General features: G+C 39.9%; 1 protein-coding gene across 1 annotated transcript in view; it reads right to left on the reverse strand.

The window, feature by feature from the left end:
* CUBN (cubilin) overlaps positions 1 to 17,997 on the reverse strand; it is a 288,990-nt gene that overhangs the window by 14,622 nt on the left and 256,371 nt on the right. Inside the window, exons 60-62 of the mRNA XM_051820614.2 lie at positions 14,478 to 14,686; positions 2,210 to 2,372; positions 1,681 to 1,886 (exon numbers count right to left, since the gene is read on the reverse strand). Of these exons, the coding sequence (XP_051676574.2) occupies positions 1,681 to 1,886; positions 2,210 to 2,372; positions 14,478 to 14,686 (578 nt within the window). The remainder of the gene's footprint in view (positions 1 to 1,680; positions 1,887 to 2,209; positions 2,373 to 14,477; positions 14,687 to 17,997) is intronic.

Consider the following 17,997-nt stretch of genomic DNA (forward strand, 5'->3'; position numbering starts at 1 on the left):
GTCATCTTCTGCACTCCTGACCCTCTGACCCCCTGCCTGTTTCAGTGGTTTTCTATTCAGCTCACTAAATGCCCTGATTTTGGACACCCCAGCACCAGTGCCGGTCATCTCTCCTTTCTGTGTTTACCTACTCAATGCCAATTACCCACCTCACATCCCTCTAATGGCCCCCATGACATAATCTTGTCATGATATTCTAACCAGGGCCTTTTATTTTACCCTTGGTTTCCTTGAGAGTTCCATTTTCTCTCAACCCATCAGTCAATTTTTTTTGTCTTTCCTCCCTCCTTCCAAGGCAGAAATATTTTCTTTCCTTTATGTATTTGGTTGAAAGCTATTATTCAATCATGACAAATACTGTGCAAAGCTTAGACAAATATTGTGTCTTATTTGGCGCCAGTCTAGCTGCTGGTTTGTTCCAAATGTACCCTGTGCCTGAAAATCACATTTCCTTATCCAGATGTCTGGTCTGCCCCAATTCCCAACATCTCAGCTTCATGAATTGAAAGACCTTTATTCCAAAGGGTCTTGTTCCTCTTGGTTGGAAGTCCTTCCAGTGAGAATACCACTGGGGAATTAGAATTTTGTTCTAAAAATCACTATCAATGGAATGAGGATAGCCCAATATCTTGACTGCTGTGGGAGTTTAGGACTCATATCAGTATCTAGGCTTTGCACAAAACTCAGCAAGTTCAAAGTCTACTCAGCAGCCAGCATATTTTGGACCTCTCCATATGGGTGTCAGAGAAAGTTGACTTTTCTCTCCCCACTAAGACACATGTGAGAACTAGGAGACTTCAGGTTTATAATGAGGAGGACCTTGAAAACTGAGAATGTGACAGATAGGATTTCATTATTGCCAGCACTTAGGGGTTTGAACACGTCATTCTTGAGAGAAATTGGGGAAGGCTGGTTGATTCCCATGCTATAGAGACAGTCAAGGTATTCCCAGATGTTCTCACCCAGATGTTTTCAGGTATCCATTCTCAAGTTCATAGTCCCTTATTTTATAAATTTTCCCTGGATAACATCATTATTTTCATTATTTTAATACCTACCCATAAGAGAATGATGCCCATAACTCTGAGCCTTCTGTCAACATCACACTTTTAAGTCTTAATTGTCTCTTCACTGTCTTATCACATGGAAAATTAAGACTCAGCCTTTTGTATTTTAAAACCAAAAGTCTTTTTTCCCTTCTTCTATTATATTACCATAAATATAGTGCTGCCGGACTGGTGCCAAATGGCCTCTTAGCTGACTTCCTGTGTTCTGAATTGATCCCTCAATTTATCCTATCTATACATAGGTCCCATTAACTACATAAGTGTTTCTCCAAGAATGGTGCGTGGACATATAGAGACATTCATCAAAAATTCAGATTAATGGGTGCCATGTGAATGAATCTGCCTCTGAATTTGGGCCCATGGTATGTCTTTCTAATAAGACACCCTGATGATTCTTAGCCACATGAAAAACTGAAACCTCATGACTGACAGGACCCAGTTCAAGTTTCTTAACATGCCTGAACAGAAGGCTTTGTATAAGCATGAAAAACACATTAAGCAGGAAGAAATTTTGAGAATTTATTTAATAGTACATTCATTGCTTTAAATGGTTTTGCAAATCCCGGTGAAAAAGTTCACTAGATATGATTGCCAACCATCTAATAATTGTTACCTCTGATGAGTCCTGAAACTCTAAATAATTCTGTGTACAGTCTTGCGAGTTCAGTTGTAAGTCCCACACAGTTATCTTGACCTGCTGGTGCAGGGGAGCTTCAATGACCCAAGTACAGATGGACAATGAGACACTGGGGCTTGCTAAATTGGATGCAGAAATATTTTGTGGGGTCCAAGTTGCATTGTGTATTCCACCACAAGGCACTGAAGAAAAAGAACAATGCATGAGATGTTTTACTCATGTGTCATCACACACACAACCTGAAAATTTCCACCTCCTCTACATCACAGCCAAAGGAGATATGTTGACATCATTCTATTAAGAATTTGGAGTATATATCGATTATACCAAATTTGAACCACAGAGTAAACACAGGATAAATAGCCTAGTCTCTAGTAATTCACTTAGAAAGTAATTAACATTGAATTTGGTAATTAACATTGAGTTCAGATATAATAAGCACGATATTCTATTTAGTACATAAATACACCTATATTTCATAATATATAAAAGTCAATTTACTCACCATCCATGAAAGTATATGTAGCATTAAATCCTGTCCTTTCTAAAGTTAAGTCAGTGACAAATTGAACTGTAAGGAAGTTACCAGATGAGACAAAAGTAGCAGGTAGAGTGGAACCACAAAATGTTCCAGCCAAGTTGGCATTTTCACTCTCCCCATCATATAACTGAAAAGAAAAACAATTGATTACTGCTCCATCATTCACAAAGAAGTTGCATATTTTACACTAAATTGGATGCAAAGTCACCATAGGTCATGAATAAGAATCTTCACATTGGTATTCATAGAACCAGTCTTCATTCAGGAACAGAATTGAATGTAATTTGATTCTCTTGTAATGATTTTCAGTAAAAATCTGGTATGAAGCCTAACATGTTTTCCAAGCCACTCTGATCTCTTGCTTGGATTATCACTGAAATCTCTTAATGGAGTTCCCTTATTCTGCCCATCTCTCTTTCTCCTGTTCTTTTTTATTTTTTTTTTTTTTCCTGCACAGGCAGAGTTAGACAGTGAGAGAGAGAGACAGAGAGAAAGGTCTTCTTTCTGTTGGTTCACCACCCAAATGGCCGCCACTCCTGGTCTCCCATGCGGGTGCAGGGCCCAAAGCACTTGGGCCATCCTCTACTTCCTTCCCAGGCCAAGAGAGCTGGACTGGAAGAGGAGCAACCAGGACAGAACCGGTGCCCCAACCGGGACTAGAACCCCAGGGTGCTGGCGCCACAGGTGGAGGATTAGCCTAGTGAGCCGAGGCGCTGGCCTCTCCTGTTCTTAAAATTTCAGCTGGAGGCCGGCGCCACAGCTCACTAGGCTAATCCTCCGCCTTGTGGCACCAGCACACCGGGTTCTAGTCCTGGTCGGGGCACCGGATTCTGTCCCAGTTGCCCCTCTTCCAGGCCAGCTCTCTGCTGTGGCCAGGGAGTGCAGTGGAGGATGATCCAAGTCCTTGGGCCCTGCACCCCATGGGAGACCAGGATAAGTACCTGGCTCCTGCCATCGGATCAGCGCGGTGCACCGGCTGCAGCGCGCTGGCCACGGCGGCCATTGGAGGGTGAACCAACGGCAAAGGAAGACCTTTCTCTCTGTCTCTCTCTCACTGTCCACTCTGCCTGTCAAAAATAAATAAATAAATAAATAAATAAAATTTCAGCTGGAGATGTTATTCAAATGAAGTCTGACCAAGCTACTTCTCTGCTAAATATCTGTCTACCTGCTTCCCATGTACTCTCTATAAAAGCCAAAGCCATGACAAAAGCCTTCAGGGCCTAATGGCATCTGCACCCCTCTTTAACCTTGACCTTTCTGGTTTCATCTCTTATTATCTTCACTTCGTTCACAATGCTCCTTTGAGCAACAAAGGTGCACTCTGGTTCCTAGTTATTGAATTTGCTGTTCCCTTTGCCTAGAACCCTCTTCCCCTGGATAGCTACAGAGTTTGTTCTCTAACATTCTTTCAATTAGCAGAGTCAGGAACGTTTTCCCTTGCTTAAACTCTCCCAAAAGTTCCAATCTCTTTTCTTACTGATTTTTCTTCAGAGCAAGTATTACCTTCTCCATACTATATATTTACTAGTTTATACTACTTATTTTATATTTAATTTGTTTATTTTTTTAAACTTTTATTTAATGAATATAAATTTCCAAAGTACAGCTTATGGATTACAATGGCTTCCCCCCATAACGTCCCTCCCACCCGCAACCCTCCCCTTTCCCACTCCCTCTCCCCTTCCATTCACATCAAGATTCATTTTCGATTCTCTTTATATACAGAAGATCAGTTTAGCATACTTTAAGTAAAGATTTCAACAGTTTGCTCCCACACAGAAACATAAAGTGAAAGATACTGTTTGAGTACTAGTTATAGCATTAAATTTCAATGTACAGCACACTAAGGACAAAGATTCTACATGAGGAGTAAGTGCACAGTGACTCTTGTTGTTGACTTAACAAATTGACACTCTTGTTTATGGTCTCAGTAATCACCCTAGGCTCTTGTCATGAGCTGCCAAGGCTATGGAAGCCCCCTGAGTTCACTGACTCTGATCATATTTAGACAAGGCCATGGTCAAAGTGGAAGTTCTCTCCTCCCTTCAGAGAAAGGTACCTCCTTCTTTGATGACCCGTTCTTTCCACTGGGATCTCACTCGTGGAGATCTTTCATTTATTTATTTATTTTTTTTTTTTTATCCCCAGAGTGTCTTGGCTTTCCATGCCTGAAATACTCTCATGGGCTTTTCAGCTGGATCCGCATGCCTTAAGGGCTGATTCTGAGGCCAGAGTGCTGTTTAGGACATCTGCCATTCTATGGGTCTGCTGTGTATCTCACTTCCCATGTTGGATCATTCTCTCCCTTTTTTATTCTATCAGCTAGTATTTGCAGACACTATTCTTGTTTATGTGATCCCTTTGGTTCTTATTTTATTGTCTTCCTCACTGAAGAGAAAGCAAGTTCCATGGAAGCAAAGATTTTGCTATGTTCCTAGGTTTTAGAAGTGTCTGGCACAAACAGGGCACTCAATAAATATCTAATAAATGATTAGGTGCTCAGACCCCCCTTTTCCACCACCCACCTCTCTCAGTCTATTTTGTATTCCTACAATAGAATGTCACAGTTTTGGGGGGCCAGGAAGTTCAATATCAAGGTGTCAGCCTCTGGTGAGACCCCTGTTCCCCACAGCCTGTGGGATGGCAAGAGGCACCACATGGTGAGAGGGTGGGAACGTGCTGGCTCACACCTCTCTTCTTAGGAAGCCACTAACCCCATCACGGGTCCAAACCCAAATTACCTCCCAAAGACCCCACCTTCATGTATCAACAATGTATGAATTGGGGGATTAAACACATGCATGAACCTGGGGGACACAAGCCAACCACAGCACCACCCTCTTAAAACTGTTCTCCCCAAGTCTTCTTTATGTCAAGAAATGACTGAAGTCTAACATGTCAATCATTGATTCTCCTCTCCTTCCTCTCCCTCTCTCTCCCTTCTCTGTCTCTATTCTACTGTCATCCACTCTATTCTTCCTCCCTAATATATCCCAGAGCCCTCTTTGGGCTACCCCTTCACCTTCGTCGTGGTGACACTGTCTACATGGATCTGATTACACAGGGCCCATAGTATTCTCCCCCAGCTGCGAGTGTTTGCAATTTAAAATGCAATGATGCACCTGCTCTGCCTGAAAGGCTCCAGCAGGTGCACTTCACCAGTCATTACTATGGTGTGCAGACCCCACCTGATCTGCTTGTGCCTGCTCTCAGGTTTCCCCCTCACTGCTTCCTTCAAGCCCTGCAACCCAGAAGGTGTTCCCTGCCCAGGGCCTCTGCACTTCCAGGGGCAGGCTTTTCTCAGTTCTCCAGTGATTGACAGTTCCTTGTCATAGGACCTCAACTCAAGTGTTGTCTCCTCAGAGAGGCCAACCCTATCCAATGTTGTCCTCACCAAAGTCATTTGTTTTATTATTTTATCATAATGAAAATGTACCCTGTTTATTGATGCATTTGCCTTTTCTGGTCTCTCTCCCAACAAGAATGTAAACCCTGCGGTTGGGAATCCTTTGACCCTTTTACTGTGGTGTTACCAGCGCCCAGAGCATTTCCATCCATCACAACCTTCAAACACCCGCTGAAATAGGAGGGGCTTGGATTTCTCTCAAACATATTACTAGAAAATTAATATTTCTTTCCATCTGAGGAGGCTTCATTGTATTTCCAAAATCTATGTCGGTGTAGCTTCAAACATTGAATTCATAACAGAACTGCAGTGTGTCAGAGACCTCAGAATGACCATAATCACAGACACTGTTTTAACACACTACTAGGTAAAACAGAAATGGTCAAAAACAGTCATTTCCAAAGAAGAACAAATTTACCACTAGATGGCACCATGTTTCTTACTGAAACACGATCTTAGTGCATTTACAGTCAGAAGAGACTCAAGGGATCTGAAATCTAACCCCTCATTTTACAGAGGAGTGCGTTTGCCAAGATTGAAGTAATATACTTTCTCTGGTAAACAAGTTAAAATTTCATTATAATCACTACTGTCCTTAGGATCACATTCATATTAGCAAGCATTTTTATTCTGTGCAACTGTGAGCCAGATCTCTATGCTAAGTCCTCTGCATGCAAAGTTGTATAAAAGCACTTTCTGAACTTTCGAAGTGCTCATGAAACAATGGAAGGAATCATCCATGAATTCATAGCCAAGGGGATGTTAAAAAGCTCATGGAAACATGATGAGAAAAGACACATTTATTTGGTACAAGTAACTTTTAAAACCCATGCATAGTATTTTTATAATACATATTTCCATGAACTTTTTGAAAGCCCCATATGTGTATTGGTGTACATACATATGAATACTGTATTTGTATGTCTATAGTACAGTAGTATACATATAGAAGTACATATGCAGATGTATACAATTATTCATATTTATGGTATGTATGTGAATGATATATAAAATAGGAGATAAAAGTGCTACAATAGAAGAATGGAAGTGTTTCCAGGCAACCCAGATGATGGAATCACAGACACTTGAGTTGGTCCATAAAAATGGAGACCTTCCAGACCTGCAGACCTACAGACCTACAGAACAGAAAGAGCATGCCAGCCAGATGGACAGGAGGTAAAGGTCATACAGCATGAAATGCGTGGTGTGTGCCAACAACTCCCAGCTCTCTGGGAGAGAGAGAACAGAAGTTATAGAGGCCACTGGACACGGCTGTAAGAGGCCATCTGCTCAATGCTAAGGAGTTGAGACCTCATCCTTCAAGAGTTAGAGGAACTGATCTGGGTTGTGAACAGATAACTGCAAACAAGAAGGAAGATATGAGGGAGAAGACACTGCATGTAGGAAACTACACACATGTGAGTCCCAGGTAGATGTTGCATTTGTTCATTGCCTGTCCCAGAGAGACCTCGCCCGAGTTGAGAAGGACAACTGTACCCTTTGGAGAGCTGCCATAGGCTCCTTGACTCCTGTGCAGTCCTAATAAAGATCTTCTTCATCTGATCTTCCATTGTCTGCTAACACTAAATCTACACCATGGACTTTTGTAGAGTTGTTCTGCATGTCCAAGGTGGTGCCTTGTACAAGGTATAATCATATATACAGACAGACTAGGATAGAATATAGGACAAATAGGCTATAGGTAGGATTTTATATATAATATAAATAATATATATAATATAAATAAAATATATTTACACATAAATATAAATATATAAAATATAAAAATAATATATGAATATTTATATAATATAAATGTAGGAATATATAAATATATTTATATAATATAAATGTATATGTAATACATAAATATTGAGATATATAGATATATGAATATAAATATAATATATAAATATATATAAATATATGAATATAGACTAGGATATAATATAGAGCAAATAGGATATAAATGGATAGCACTATATGAAATATATAATATAAATATAAATTATAATATGTAAATGGTGCTCTCAGGACTGGAACAATCATATGCAGCCACATTGGGAGACTATGTTTCATGGGAATCCTGCTTTAGGGCTGGAATTTGCATTGTGTCCTAAGTCTTTAAAATACGGATAAGTGCTAAGAAGAATTTTGTGTTTTCTCAACTTTTAAAACTCTAGCAGAAAATGTGGTACTGTTCATCTATAAAAAAATGAATAAAACCTTGTCATTTGCAGCAAGATGGATGACATTGGAAGACATCATGTTAAGTGAAATAAGCCAGACCCAGAAAAACAAATATCATATGTTCTTTCTCATATGTGGAATCTAGAAAAACTCATTACTAGAGCCTGGGAAGGATGAGTGAGATAAGAGGGGGTCGGCCAACAGGTACCAAATCAGTTAGATAGCAGGAATAAGTTGTGGTGTTACACCCAAAGTGGAATGACTATGGTTCACAACAACCTCTTGTGTGTTTTCCAAGCAAATAGAAGAGAGGAGCTCCGAGGCTCCAATTTCAAAGAAGTGACAAAGAGGGGGAAATGTTGATTACCCTGTTTTGATCAGCACACACTGTATACATGTCCTGAAATGTGATGCTGTACAGGATGAATATGCACACTTGCTGTTAATAAAATCTTTTCAATGTTTAAAAAATTTAGAAAGATACTGTAAGAAAATTTTAAAAATAACTCTTTAATAGTATTAGAATCTAAAGATCCTGAAGGAAATATGTAAGGGTCATCAATTTGAGCAGCTAAAGAAACAAGAGGAATAACATTTTGGATTTTAATTTCTATGCATTTTTAATCAACAAAAGCAATAGACTTTACATTGGATTTTTTTTTTTTTTTTGACAGGCAGAGTGGACAGTGAGAGAGAGAGACAGAGAAACAGAGAGAAAGGTCTTCCTTTGCCGTTGGTTCACCCTCCAATGGCCACCATGGCCGGTGCGCTGCGGCCGGCACACCGCGCTGATCCGATGGCAGGAGCCAGGAGCCAGATGCTTCTCCTGGTCTCCCATGGGGTACAGAGCCCAAGTACTTGGGCCATCCTCCACTGCACTCCCTCGCCGCAGCAGAGAGCTGGCCTGGAAGAGGGGCAACCGGGACAGAATCTGGCTCCCCGACCGGGACTAGAACCCGGTGTGCTGGCGCCACAAGGCGGAGGATTAGCCTAGTGAGCCACGGCGCCGGCCACATTGGATTTTAATCATTTTAAAATTTAACTTATGGGGCTGGCGCTGTGGTGTAGCAGGTAAAGCTGCTGCCGCCTGCAGTGCTGGCATCCCATGTAGGCGCCGTTCAAGACTTGGCTGCTCCACTTCCAGTCCAGCTGTCTACTATGGCCTGGGAAAGCAGCAGAAGATGGCCCAAGGCTTTGGGCCCCTGCACCCGCATGGGAGACCCGGAAGAAGCTCCTGGCTCCTGGCTTCGGAATGGCATAGTTCCGGCCATTGGGGTCAACTGGGGAGTGAACCAATAGATGGAAGACCTCTCCTCTCTCTCTGTCTCTCTCTCTGCCTCTCCTTCTCCCTGTGTAACTCTGGCTTTCAAATAAATACATCTCAAAAAAAATTTAACTTAGTACTTTAAGTGTAATATCCTTAGATCTTTATCTTTTAAAACTATTTTTATTAAAAGTTATTTTTATGTATTTTCATTTTATATGAAAGGCAGAGAGACAGGGACAGAGAGATCTTCTATCGCATTGAATTATTTCCCAGATGTCCACAACAGCCATAGCCAAGTCAGGAGCCCAGAACCCCAGCTAGGTATCCCATGTGATAGACAGAGACACAATTACATGAGCCTTATTCTGATGACTCCCAGGGTATTATCAGCAAAAGCTCGATTGAAAGCAGAGAGCCAAGGGTCGAACCAGGCACTCCAAATTGGGATGCAGGTGTCCCAAGCCAACTGCTGAGCCAAATGTCTGCCCCAGGAGTTTATCTTTTAAAATTTTCCTGGGAATTTTGATAAGATTTTTATATTTTTATTTTTTATTTGACAGGTAGAGTTACAGACAGTGAAAGAGAGAGACAGAAAGAAAGATCTTCCTTCCGTTGGTTCACTCCCCAAATGGCCGCCCTGGCTGGCGCTGTACCCATCTGAAGCCAGGAGCCAGGTGCCCCCTCTTGGTCTCCTATGCGGGTGCAGGGGCCCAAACACCTGGGCCATCCTCCACTGCCCTCCTGGGCCACAGCAGAGAGCTGGACTGGAAGAGGAGCAACTGGGACCAGAACCCAGCGCCCATATGGGATGCCGGCATCGCAGGCAGAGAATTAACCAAGTGAGCCACGGCGCCGGGCCTCAGATTTTCATATTTTCACTTGGAATGTCTTTATGTTGTATACTAGAGTATCTATCTGCATGAATTCTTTGATCTTATTGCAGAACCTCTGATAGGGTTTGCTGAACAACAGCTAGAGCATAATTTGGTGTGGGAAGGAGAATGGGGGGTGATTTTTTTAGGGCTGAACTCTGACTCATTTCAAAACGTTAGACTAATCTCAGTGGTCTCAGGAAGAGAGACACAAAGAGGCAATACTTAGAATCAGCTCTGCAAGTACAGGGACTTTCACCGTAGCGTTGTTTTTAAGCCTTTATCAAGCCTTTGGCAGTGCTTGGAGCAATGTGGGGAAAGAAGAAGGTACTCAAATGAACACTTATTAAATGAGAACTAAATGAATAAGTGAATGAACGGAGGGACTACCTCAGAAAGATAGGAATCTGATGCCTACATTGAGTGCTGATCCTCTTCCTGAAGGTGGACAGTCCCTCTTTCCCCAGTTGCTAACCACAGCATGAATGGTTTAACCCAGTAGGTTAAGAGAGGTTCTTAGTGAGGTTATCACCACCCTCTAGGGGTGTTTTACTCAAGTATGGTGTTTGGGGGACACCACAATAATTTGGAGGATATAACTGGTATTTAGTGTTTAGAGCCACATTGCAGAACCCTATTCTACAATCCACAGGACAGATTTAATCTATATTCCATATGATTTTTGAACGGCCTGTCATGTGTATAAAATAATTTTGTAATTATTTAATTCCAGAACCTAAATCCATTCTATATACAAACACAAAAATATTTTTGCAGTTTTATATATACCAAATTTCCAGAAATGCAATTACTGTGTAAATTGAGGGAAGGCTGTACTTTGTTTTACTTACAACCATTTGTTTTGAGCTTTCCCACTGTCTTGGAAATTCATGTTGTAGATGGTGATGCACCTACTGGTATTCAAGTGGCAAAATACAACCTACCTAGAGCCATATAAATTTATACTTTTGCATTCACCCTGTCTCTGCACATGAGAAGAATCTTATTACTTTATTATGTGACAGCACATTTATGTCAGAATATTTACATGTGGAAATTGACACTATTTGATATCCTTTGCATTGCACTACGTGCATTATATTCATTTTTGAAATTATCTATATGAATGGGTTATAGTATAGGCTATCTGAACTTCAGATGGGAGTTATGCATTGTGAAACATGGGCTGTGGACAGCAGCACAGGCTGGACTGAGGAAACCCTGGGAGATGTTAGGAAGGGGCCATCTCCTTGCTGCTAGTTTCCTAGCACTGAGTCCTCCCAGCTGCCTCCCCACTGCTCAGCACAGAAGTGCCTGAACTGCTGGGTGACTGAATGAAGTGACACACAAGCTGATGTAGCTCACAGGCTCTCCCTTCCTCCTGCCACAGCAAGCAGTTCCACCATGTGCCTCCTAATTTTGTGAAGGTGAACAATGGGAGTGGGCTTCCGGTGTTTTGTGAAATCCATTTCAGTTATTCCATCTAGGAAACCTTCCTAAACCTCCAAATGAAGTCAGCCAGGGCCTCTTCTGCTCCACTGTCTACAATGTTCGTGTTAATTATTGTTGTGATGTTCTAGAATAAGTTCTTTACTTACATGTCAGTCTCCTCCACTTTACTGACTGCTCCTTGAGGAGGTTGCACTCCTCAGGGTGCGTTTTTAAGTCTCAGCATCTCCAGTGCCAAGTATGGTACCTGCCACATAATCATGCCAACGCTTTCATGAGATGGATGAGATTTGGACTCCAACAGCAACTGCTCAGTGAAATACACAACTCATTCTGTACTGCAGTTATCTTATTCAGTCCTTCCTAGATCAGTGGTGATAGAATCATGGGTGAATAATGTGATTGGAATGATTTTATTTGTTTATCTAACCTTAGAGCTGAATTAAGTTAACTTTGCTTAAAAGACATTTTTAAAAATCATCCCTAAGAAAAAATCTAAAAGTAATTATTTATAGCATATATCACAGAGAATCTCATTAATAAAGAGATTCTAAATTCTACATTTTTAGATCTATTCTTTGGCCTATCAGCTTACTAGAATTTGGAAAAGTTTCCAAATTGAGGGAAACTGCTTTCCCAAGAAAACAAGAGTGGAACTGAAAAGAATTTCTTTGAAAGAAAAAAAGATATTTTGTGAAAACAACTCTTGATTGTGATACTACTCTTTCTGTCTGAAATGATCAGGAAATTCAGACAATAACATATTGCTTTATAACATTATTAAACCACATTCATAGAAAATCCAATCAACTCCTCCTAGTAGGAACATTTGCAAGTAATCTTACATGAATTTAAATTTGTAATAATTCATATGCAAATTGATATATTTTTAATATTTTAAGAAGAGATAATTCCATAGTTTCCATGTATATTAGATTTACTCAAAGGGAAAGGAGTAAATTTGTTTTAAATTTAAGTAAGGTACAATGCTGACCATGCTAAAATGTGTCATTTTTATCCTCAAAGCAGCTTTGCATAATTACCATTATTTAATGTTTTAATAGATGAAGGGATGAGAGATCAGGCAGATTAGGAAATTTATCCAGCAGCAAAATTCGATTTGAGTACACAAAGTGTCTGTAAAAGCACACCATTCTGTACAAGCAGAGTTCTTGAACAGTCTTAAGCATCAACATTAGGGCTGCTCTGGCCATTTTGGTCTCTAGAAAAGAATTCAACCTGAATTCACATTCTTTGTTATCTCTCATCTTTCATGAACTCCCTTTAATCTGGCTTCCATCTCAGTACTTTATTAAAATGGCTGTCATCCAAAGGAATGAATTTGTTTTTCAACTTGAACTTTCTTGACTTCTGATTTGTAATTTAATAGCATTGACCACACAACTTTTGTAAAAGTAGCTTCCTCCTTGACTTCAGTGATACTACACTCCTCCAGTCTTCCCAGTTTTGTCAAGACTCTGCGGTGAGTGAGAGCACAGCCCTCTTGGTCCTTGCTGCCTCTCTGTGAGAGGGTTTGGTTCCCCCTGACTTCAGTAACACCCTTTGACATTTCCTCCCTATTTGTGGTGCTGTCTTCTTACTGGGCCACCCTTCCATATTCCATTTTCTGCCTACTTTTATCTCATTTGTCTTATGATCACAAAAATTTTGCTAATATCTTAGAAAATCATGGTCTCCTATTATTATTGACATTTTTTCTGGTCTCCTAAACTTAGTGCTTGTCATAGTAAAATTATAAGTATATAATTTTGTACTCAAATGTGAATTCCATCTACGATATTTCTTTATTTTCCTTTTAAACCCAATTTCTTTACAATTTAAGACAATCCTAGAACTTAAAATTTTTTCTTGCACACATCTTGTCACGTCTACAATGGCTACCCTGCCTGATTCTAGGGCCTGCTCATCTGAGAAGGACCTCTTCCTGGAGCTCTTTGTGTGTTCTCCCCTCCAGTCCACCCTGAGCAATTTCTGGTTACTCTTCCTAAAATACTGTCCTCAGTAATTGAAAAACATTCAATCACTTCTTAATTTCAGCTGAATGAAATCTAAATTCATTAGTTTGACTTCAAGATCCTTTGAAATCCAAGTATTTCTCTACTTGTTTCTCACTGCTCTTTAGCAATATCCTGCTTTATGTCAACTTCTTCACTCTTTCAAAAATATGCACATTCCAACTTCTACATCTTTTTTAATGTTCATCTTGACTAGAATTCTCTCCTGACTTAAATTGAGCCTCATTCTATGAAATTTTCCTTTTTCACATCAAATTATCATTAATTTTCCTCACTTTTAAACTTCCACACTGCTTCAAGTTTAATGCAAGTATCTAACACATTAGTTACCATTAAATGTTTACTACCCTGGACTTTTTATTGCCGATTTGCATGTGTCAACCCTTAATTTTTCAATCAGACTTGAGTTCCTCATATACACAAATCTTGCCATACTTATTTTTTCCCTGACAGTGCAGTAGTAAATATTTACTAATGACACTTAAAATTTATAATCTGAATTCCTATAGATAGATATAATCATTTAATATTAAAGAATCATAAAAAATTGAACAGACAAGTTCCTTAGTTTACACCTAATAGGACTTCAGAACTAGATATCTTCCATATCTAAAGGTAATAGAAGAAATACATCTAAAAGTTAAGAAACAAATAGGTTATTATTTTCATAACATTGTCATTTATTTTAGAGTTTTTCCAAGGTCTTTTGAGTAGCCCTTTCCACACAAGCATCTTCCCGAAGATAATCTCTTGACAGTTCACCAGTGAAGATGGAATAAGTCTTAGAGCAAATGTTAGAAGCCACCCCCAAACTTTTGAGTCATATGTAGTGGAGATTAACTTGATATGAGGATATAGCATCTACAATATTGAATGTTGCATTATTGAAGAATAGGTCATTGTAAAAAGCAGCAGCACTAAGAATATTCAAAACTTCCTATCTGATATGCACTGGAATATTTTATAATAAAATCTGTGATTAGTAGATTCTGTTAGGAAACAGACTTACCTTTACATAGTCATAAACACATCCTTGTCTAGGAGATGCTGCCTCCAAAACAAATGTATTGAAGGTGAATTTAATTAGCTTGTTTGCAGGTGCAGTTATGAACCATATGCAGTTTAAAAACTTGTCATATCTTCCATTGGCATCGGAATCAGGAGAGGCAAATGTATTATTTGCACCTGTTAGGTAACCACCACATCCTTGCTGAGGCCCTGCATTAAAACAGACATATCACTATGCAGAACAAATAAACCAGACATTAAACTTTATAAGGAGGGCTTCAAAAAAGAGCACAGTTTCTATTTCTGTCCCACTTTTACAAGCATCATCAGATCCTTCATTGAGCTTCTGTGGGCTTATGCAGGTGCTACTTCTACTTACCTCAGTTCCCTCAAGATACCTTGCTCCCGTCACCAACCCTTCAGTTGCCTCCTTCTCGCTCACATATACTTACTTAGAAAGGTCAGTAATCACGATTGGTTCTCAGTGGGTTCATGGAACTGTTGTGATATGCTGAATATTTTACCAATCTTGAAAAATCCAGTTTTATACAAAATCAAGCATTTTGCATAATAACACTGGTAGAAAATAGGAACGTGCACTGCCTATAGCTTTCCATTTATCTGTCTCATTCTAATTATTTATCTGCTAACAGTGAAAGGATTTCTTCAAGATTAGGAGGTACAAAGGTTTTTATACTGAGGTCTTAGCAGGAAATGCAACTCTTGTCAACTATCACTACAAATCCAATGAATAAGAAATATACAAAGTGGCTTTTATTACAGCTGACTTATTGAATAGGTGAGACTGTCCTGTCCATAACTCCTAAGTTAGGCAGAACTATAGTGTTTGCACAGTCAGAATTTCCCTGGAGTCAAAATGCTCCCAAAGGCCCAGTTCCTGATATATCCACAAACAGTATCTAGTAAAAAATTATTCTGAAACCCAAGCAATGCACAGAGCTGTACTACTATATTCCAATTATTCTGATCATATCAAACAGTCCTGCAACCTAAAGTTGGAGTCTAAACAGCTTTTATTCCAGTGTTGACTGACTGCTACTTAAGGAAACCACTTGAGCTTACTGGCATGTACATCAGGAAAGAACAATTACTTAGGGCATTAATGGAATGACAAAGTTACTTATTAAATATTGTTTTAATATTCAAGGAAGTATATTTACTCTTGAAGTGGGAAAAGATGACTGGTAGTTCATTCGTAGTAATGAATACATAATGATGACACAATTTAGGGAAGATAAGCTTTCATGAAAAAGGCAAGAAAGTCTTGTAATTTGTACAAGAAGGGAGAGATCTTCAGTGTATGAGAACCTAGAATATTCCAAAGAAGAGGTGACATTTGATCTGATTTTGAAGTATAAATGGAGAAAGATCATGTAGAAATTGATTTAGGATTGGCAACTCCAGGCTGACCAGAGGATAAATGACAAGAATTTACATCACATGAAAAGGAAAGCATAAATAATTTTGAGAAAACAATATTTATATGATGGAGAAGAGGGAAACAGGATAGGCTCCATAGATAGTCTCAAATCTACATTCTAGAGTTTTAGTTTTTATTTTATGGATAATGGCGAGACTACTTGATCAGAAGAGTAGTAGTATCAGGATACACTTTAATCTGTAAATCTATCTGACAATAGCACTTTATATATGAGAGTATGGGATTGAAGGAGGTAAGATCAGTTAAAAGAATATGGCCACGCTATGGGCTGAAGGTGGCAAGGGGTAGTGAATAGGCAGAGGTTTGTGTACATGGAAAATGGTGCTGCTAGGGCTTTATTCTATTAATATATTAGGTTCAAAAACTAAATGTTATGTAAAACAGATTCAAGCTATACATTTGATCACTTTTTAAAAACTAATTGTTGCTAACAAGTTAGTAAGGCAGAATAAAAATTGTATTTGGGCACAGCAAATACCATTACACACACTTATTATACAGCATTACTACTACTATTGCTGCTGCTACTAACTACTACTATTGTTAGTAGTAGTATTATTACTACTACTAGTAGTATTGTTACTACTACTAACAATAATTCCATAAGACAAACACACTCTCGTTCTATGGAGCCTCAGAACAAGAATTCTTAAATTTTTGGCATATGCTGTTATAGATGGAGTAGCAGATTGGTTGATTCTTAATTCTTCATTATTCTCTTTAATGTGTACTAGAATGGACTGTATACATTTTCCATTTACTTGATGGTAGACTAGGTTGCATGATTTGCTTTAGAAAATTAGTAATAGTAATCATGGTGTAGGTAGAGGTCTTAAAAGAGCATCTTTTTTGTTTTTATTTTATTATTTTTTTAATCAGGCTTTTTGTACTTCTGGAATCCACTAAGAGATCATGCCCCCTGTGGGGAGCAACCCGGACTAGACTAAGTTACTCGAATTAAGACTTATTCTATGCACCTGCTCTCCCACAATATGGCGCTGGGAGAGGAGAAAACAGCTTCTACACAGCTGCCTCCAGTTCAACCAATAAACAGTAGGACTTGCTCCTGATTGGAGGAGAGCAGCGTACTCGGCGTGTGGGCAGCCGAGTTGGGATTGGCGGAGGAGGACTATAAAGGAGGAGAGAGACGGCATGCACCAGGAACATCTATGGGGAACATCTAAGGGAACCCGTGCAGCCCCCGAGAGAACCGGCCGGCGGTGTGCCGCTCCCCTGCGGAAGTGGGGAATGTGGCAGGGGGAACCGCCCTTCCACGGAGGTGGAAGGGATAGTAGCCAACCCGGGAAGAACCAGCAGCAAACCCGGGGAGGGCCGAGCAGACGAAGGAACAGCGCAGGGTCCTGTGTCGTTCCTCCACGAAGACGGGGAGCGACATAATGGTGCCGTGACTCGGATATGAAGCCTAGGCAGGGCTTAGTGTCGTTCCTCCATGAAGAGGGGGAGCAACATAATGGTGCCGTGACTCGGATAGGAAACCTAGGACGGATATGAAACTTAGGAGGGAAGAAATGACTCGGATATGAAGCCTAGGCAGGACTTAGTGTCGTTCCTCCATGAAGAGGGGGAGCGACAGCCCCCAGTAACTGCTGGTCCACAGAGAAAGTAGACACACATAGATCAAAGCTAATCTAAGCCTGAACTCTAGGTGTGAAACCTGGAATACAGATAGGTGGGTCAGCCTGCAGATCCATAAGTGATAAAAATAAATGCTTTCTTTATAATCCACTGATTCTGGGATGATTTATTATACAGCATTACTGTAGTAACAGCACATAAATATACACACAAATAGCTTGAGTTATCCAATTGTAATAGAGCACATTGCTACACTTGTAAAACAGACACACAATAAAGACAATGGAGAACTAACATCACTATTGCATAATCCTGTCCAAAATAGTCAAATAATTGAAGTGAATATAATATGATATGAGTGAATAGGTATTTGAGTGGTATAGGAAATAGCACTCACTCTAATTTCCCCACTTGAGTCTTTTTTTTTTTTGACAGGCAGGGTTAGACAGAGAGAGAGACAGAG

Source organism: Oryctolagus cuniculus, chromosome 13 (assembly GCF_964237555.1).
Source record: "Oryctolagus cuniculus chromosome 13, mOryCun1.1, whole genome shotgun sequence".
NCBI classification, from domain to species: Eukaryota; Metazoa; Chordata; class Mammalia; order Lagomorpha; family Leporidae; genus Oryctolagus; species Oryctolagus cuniculus.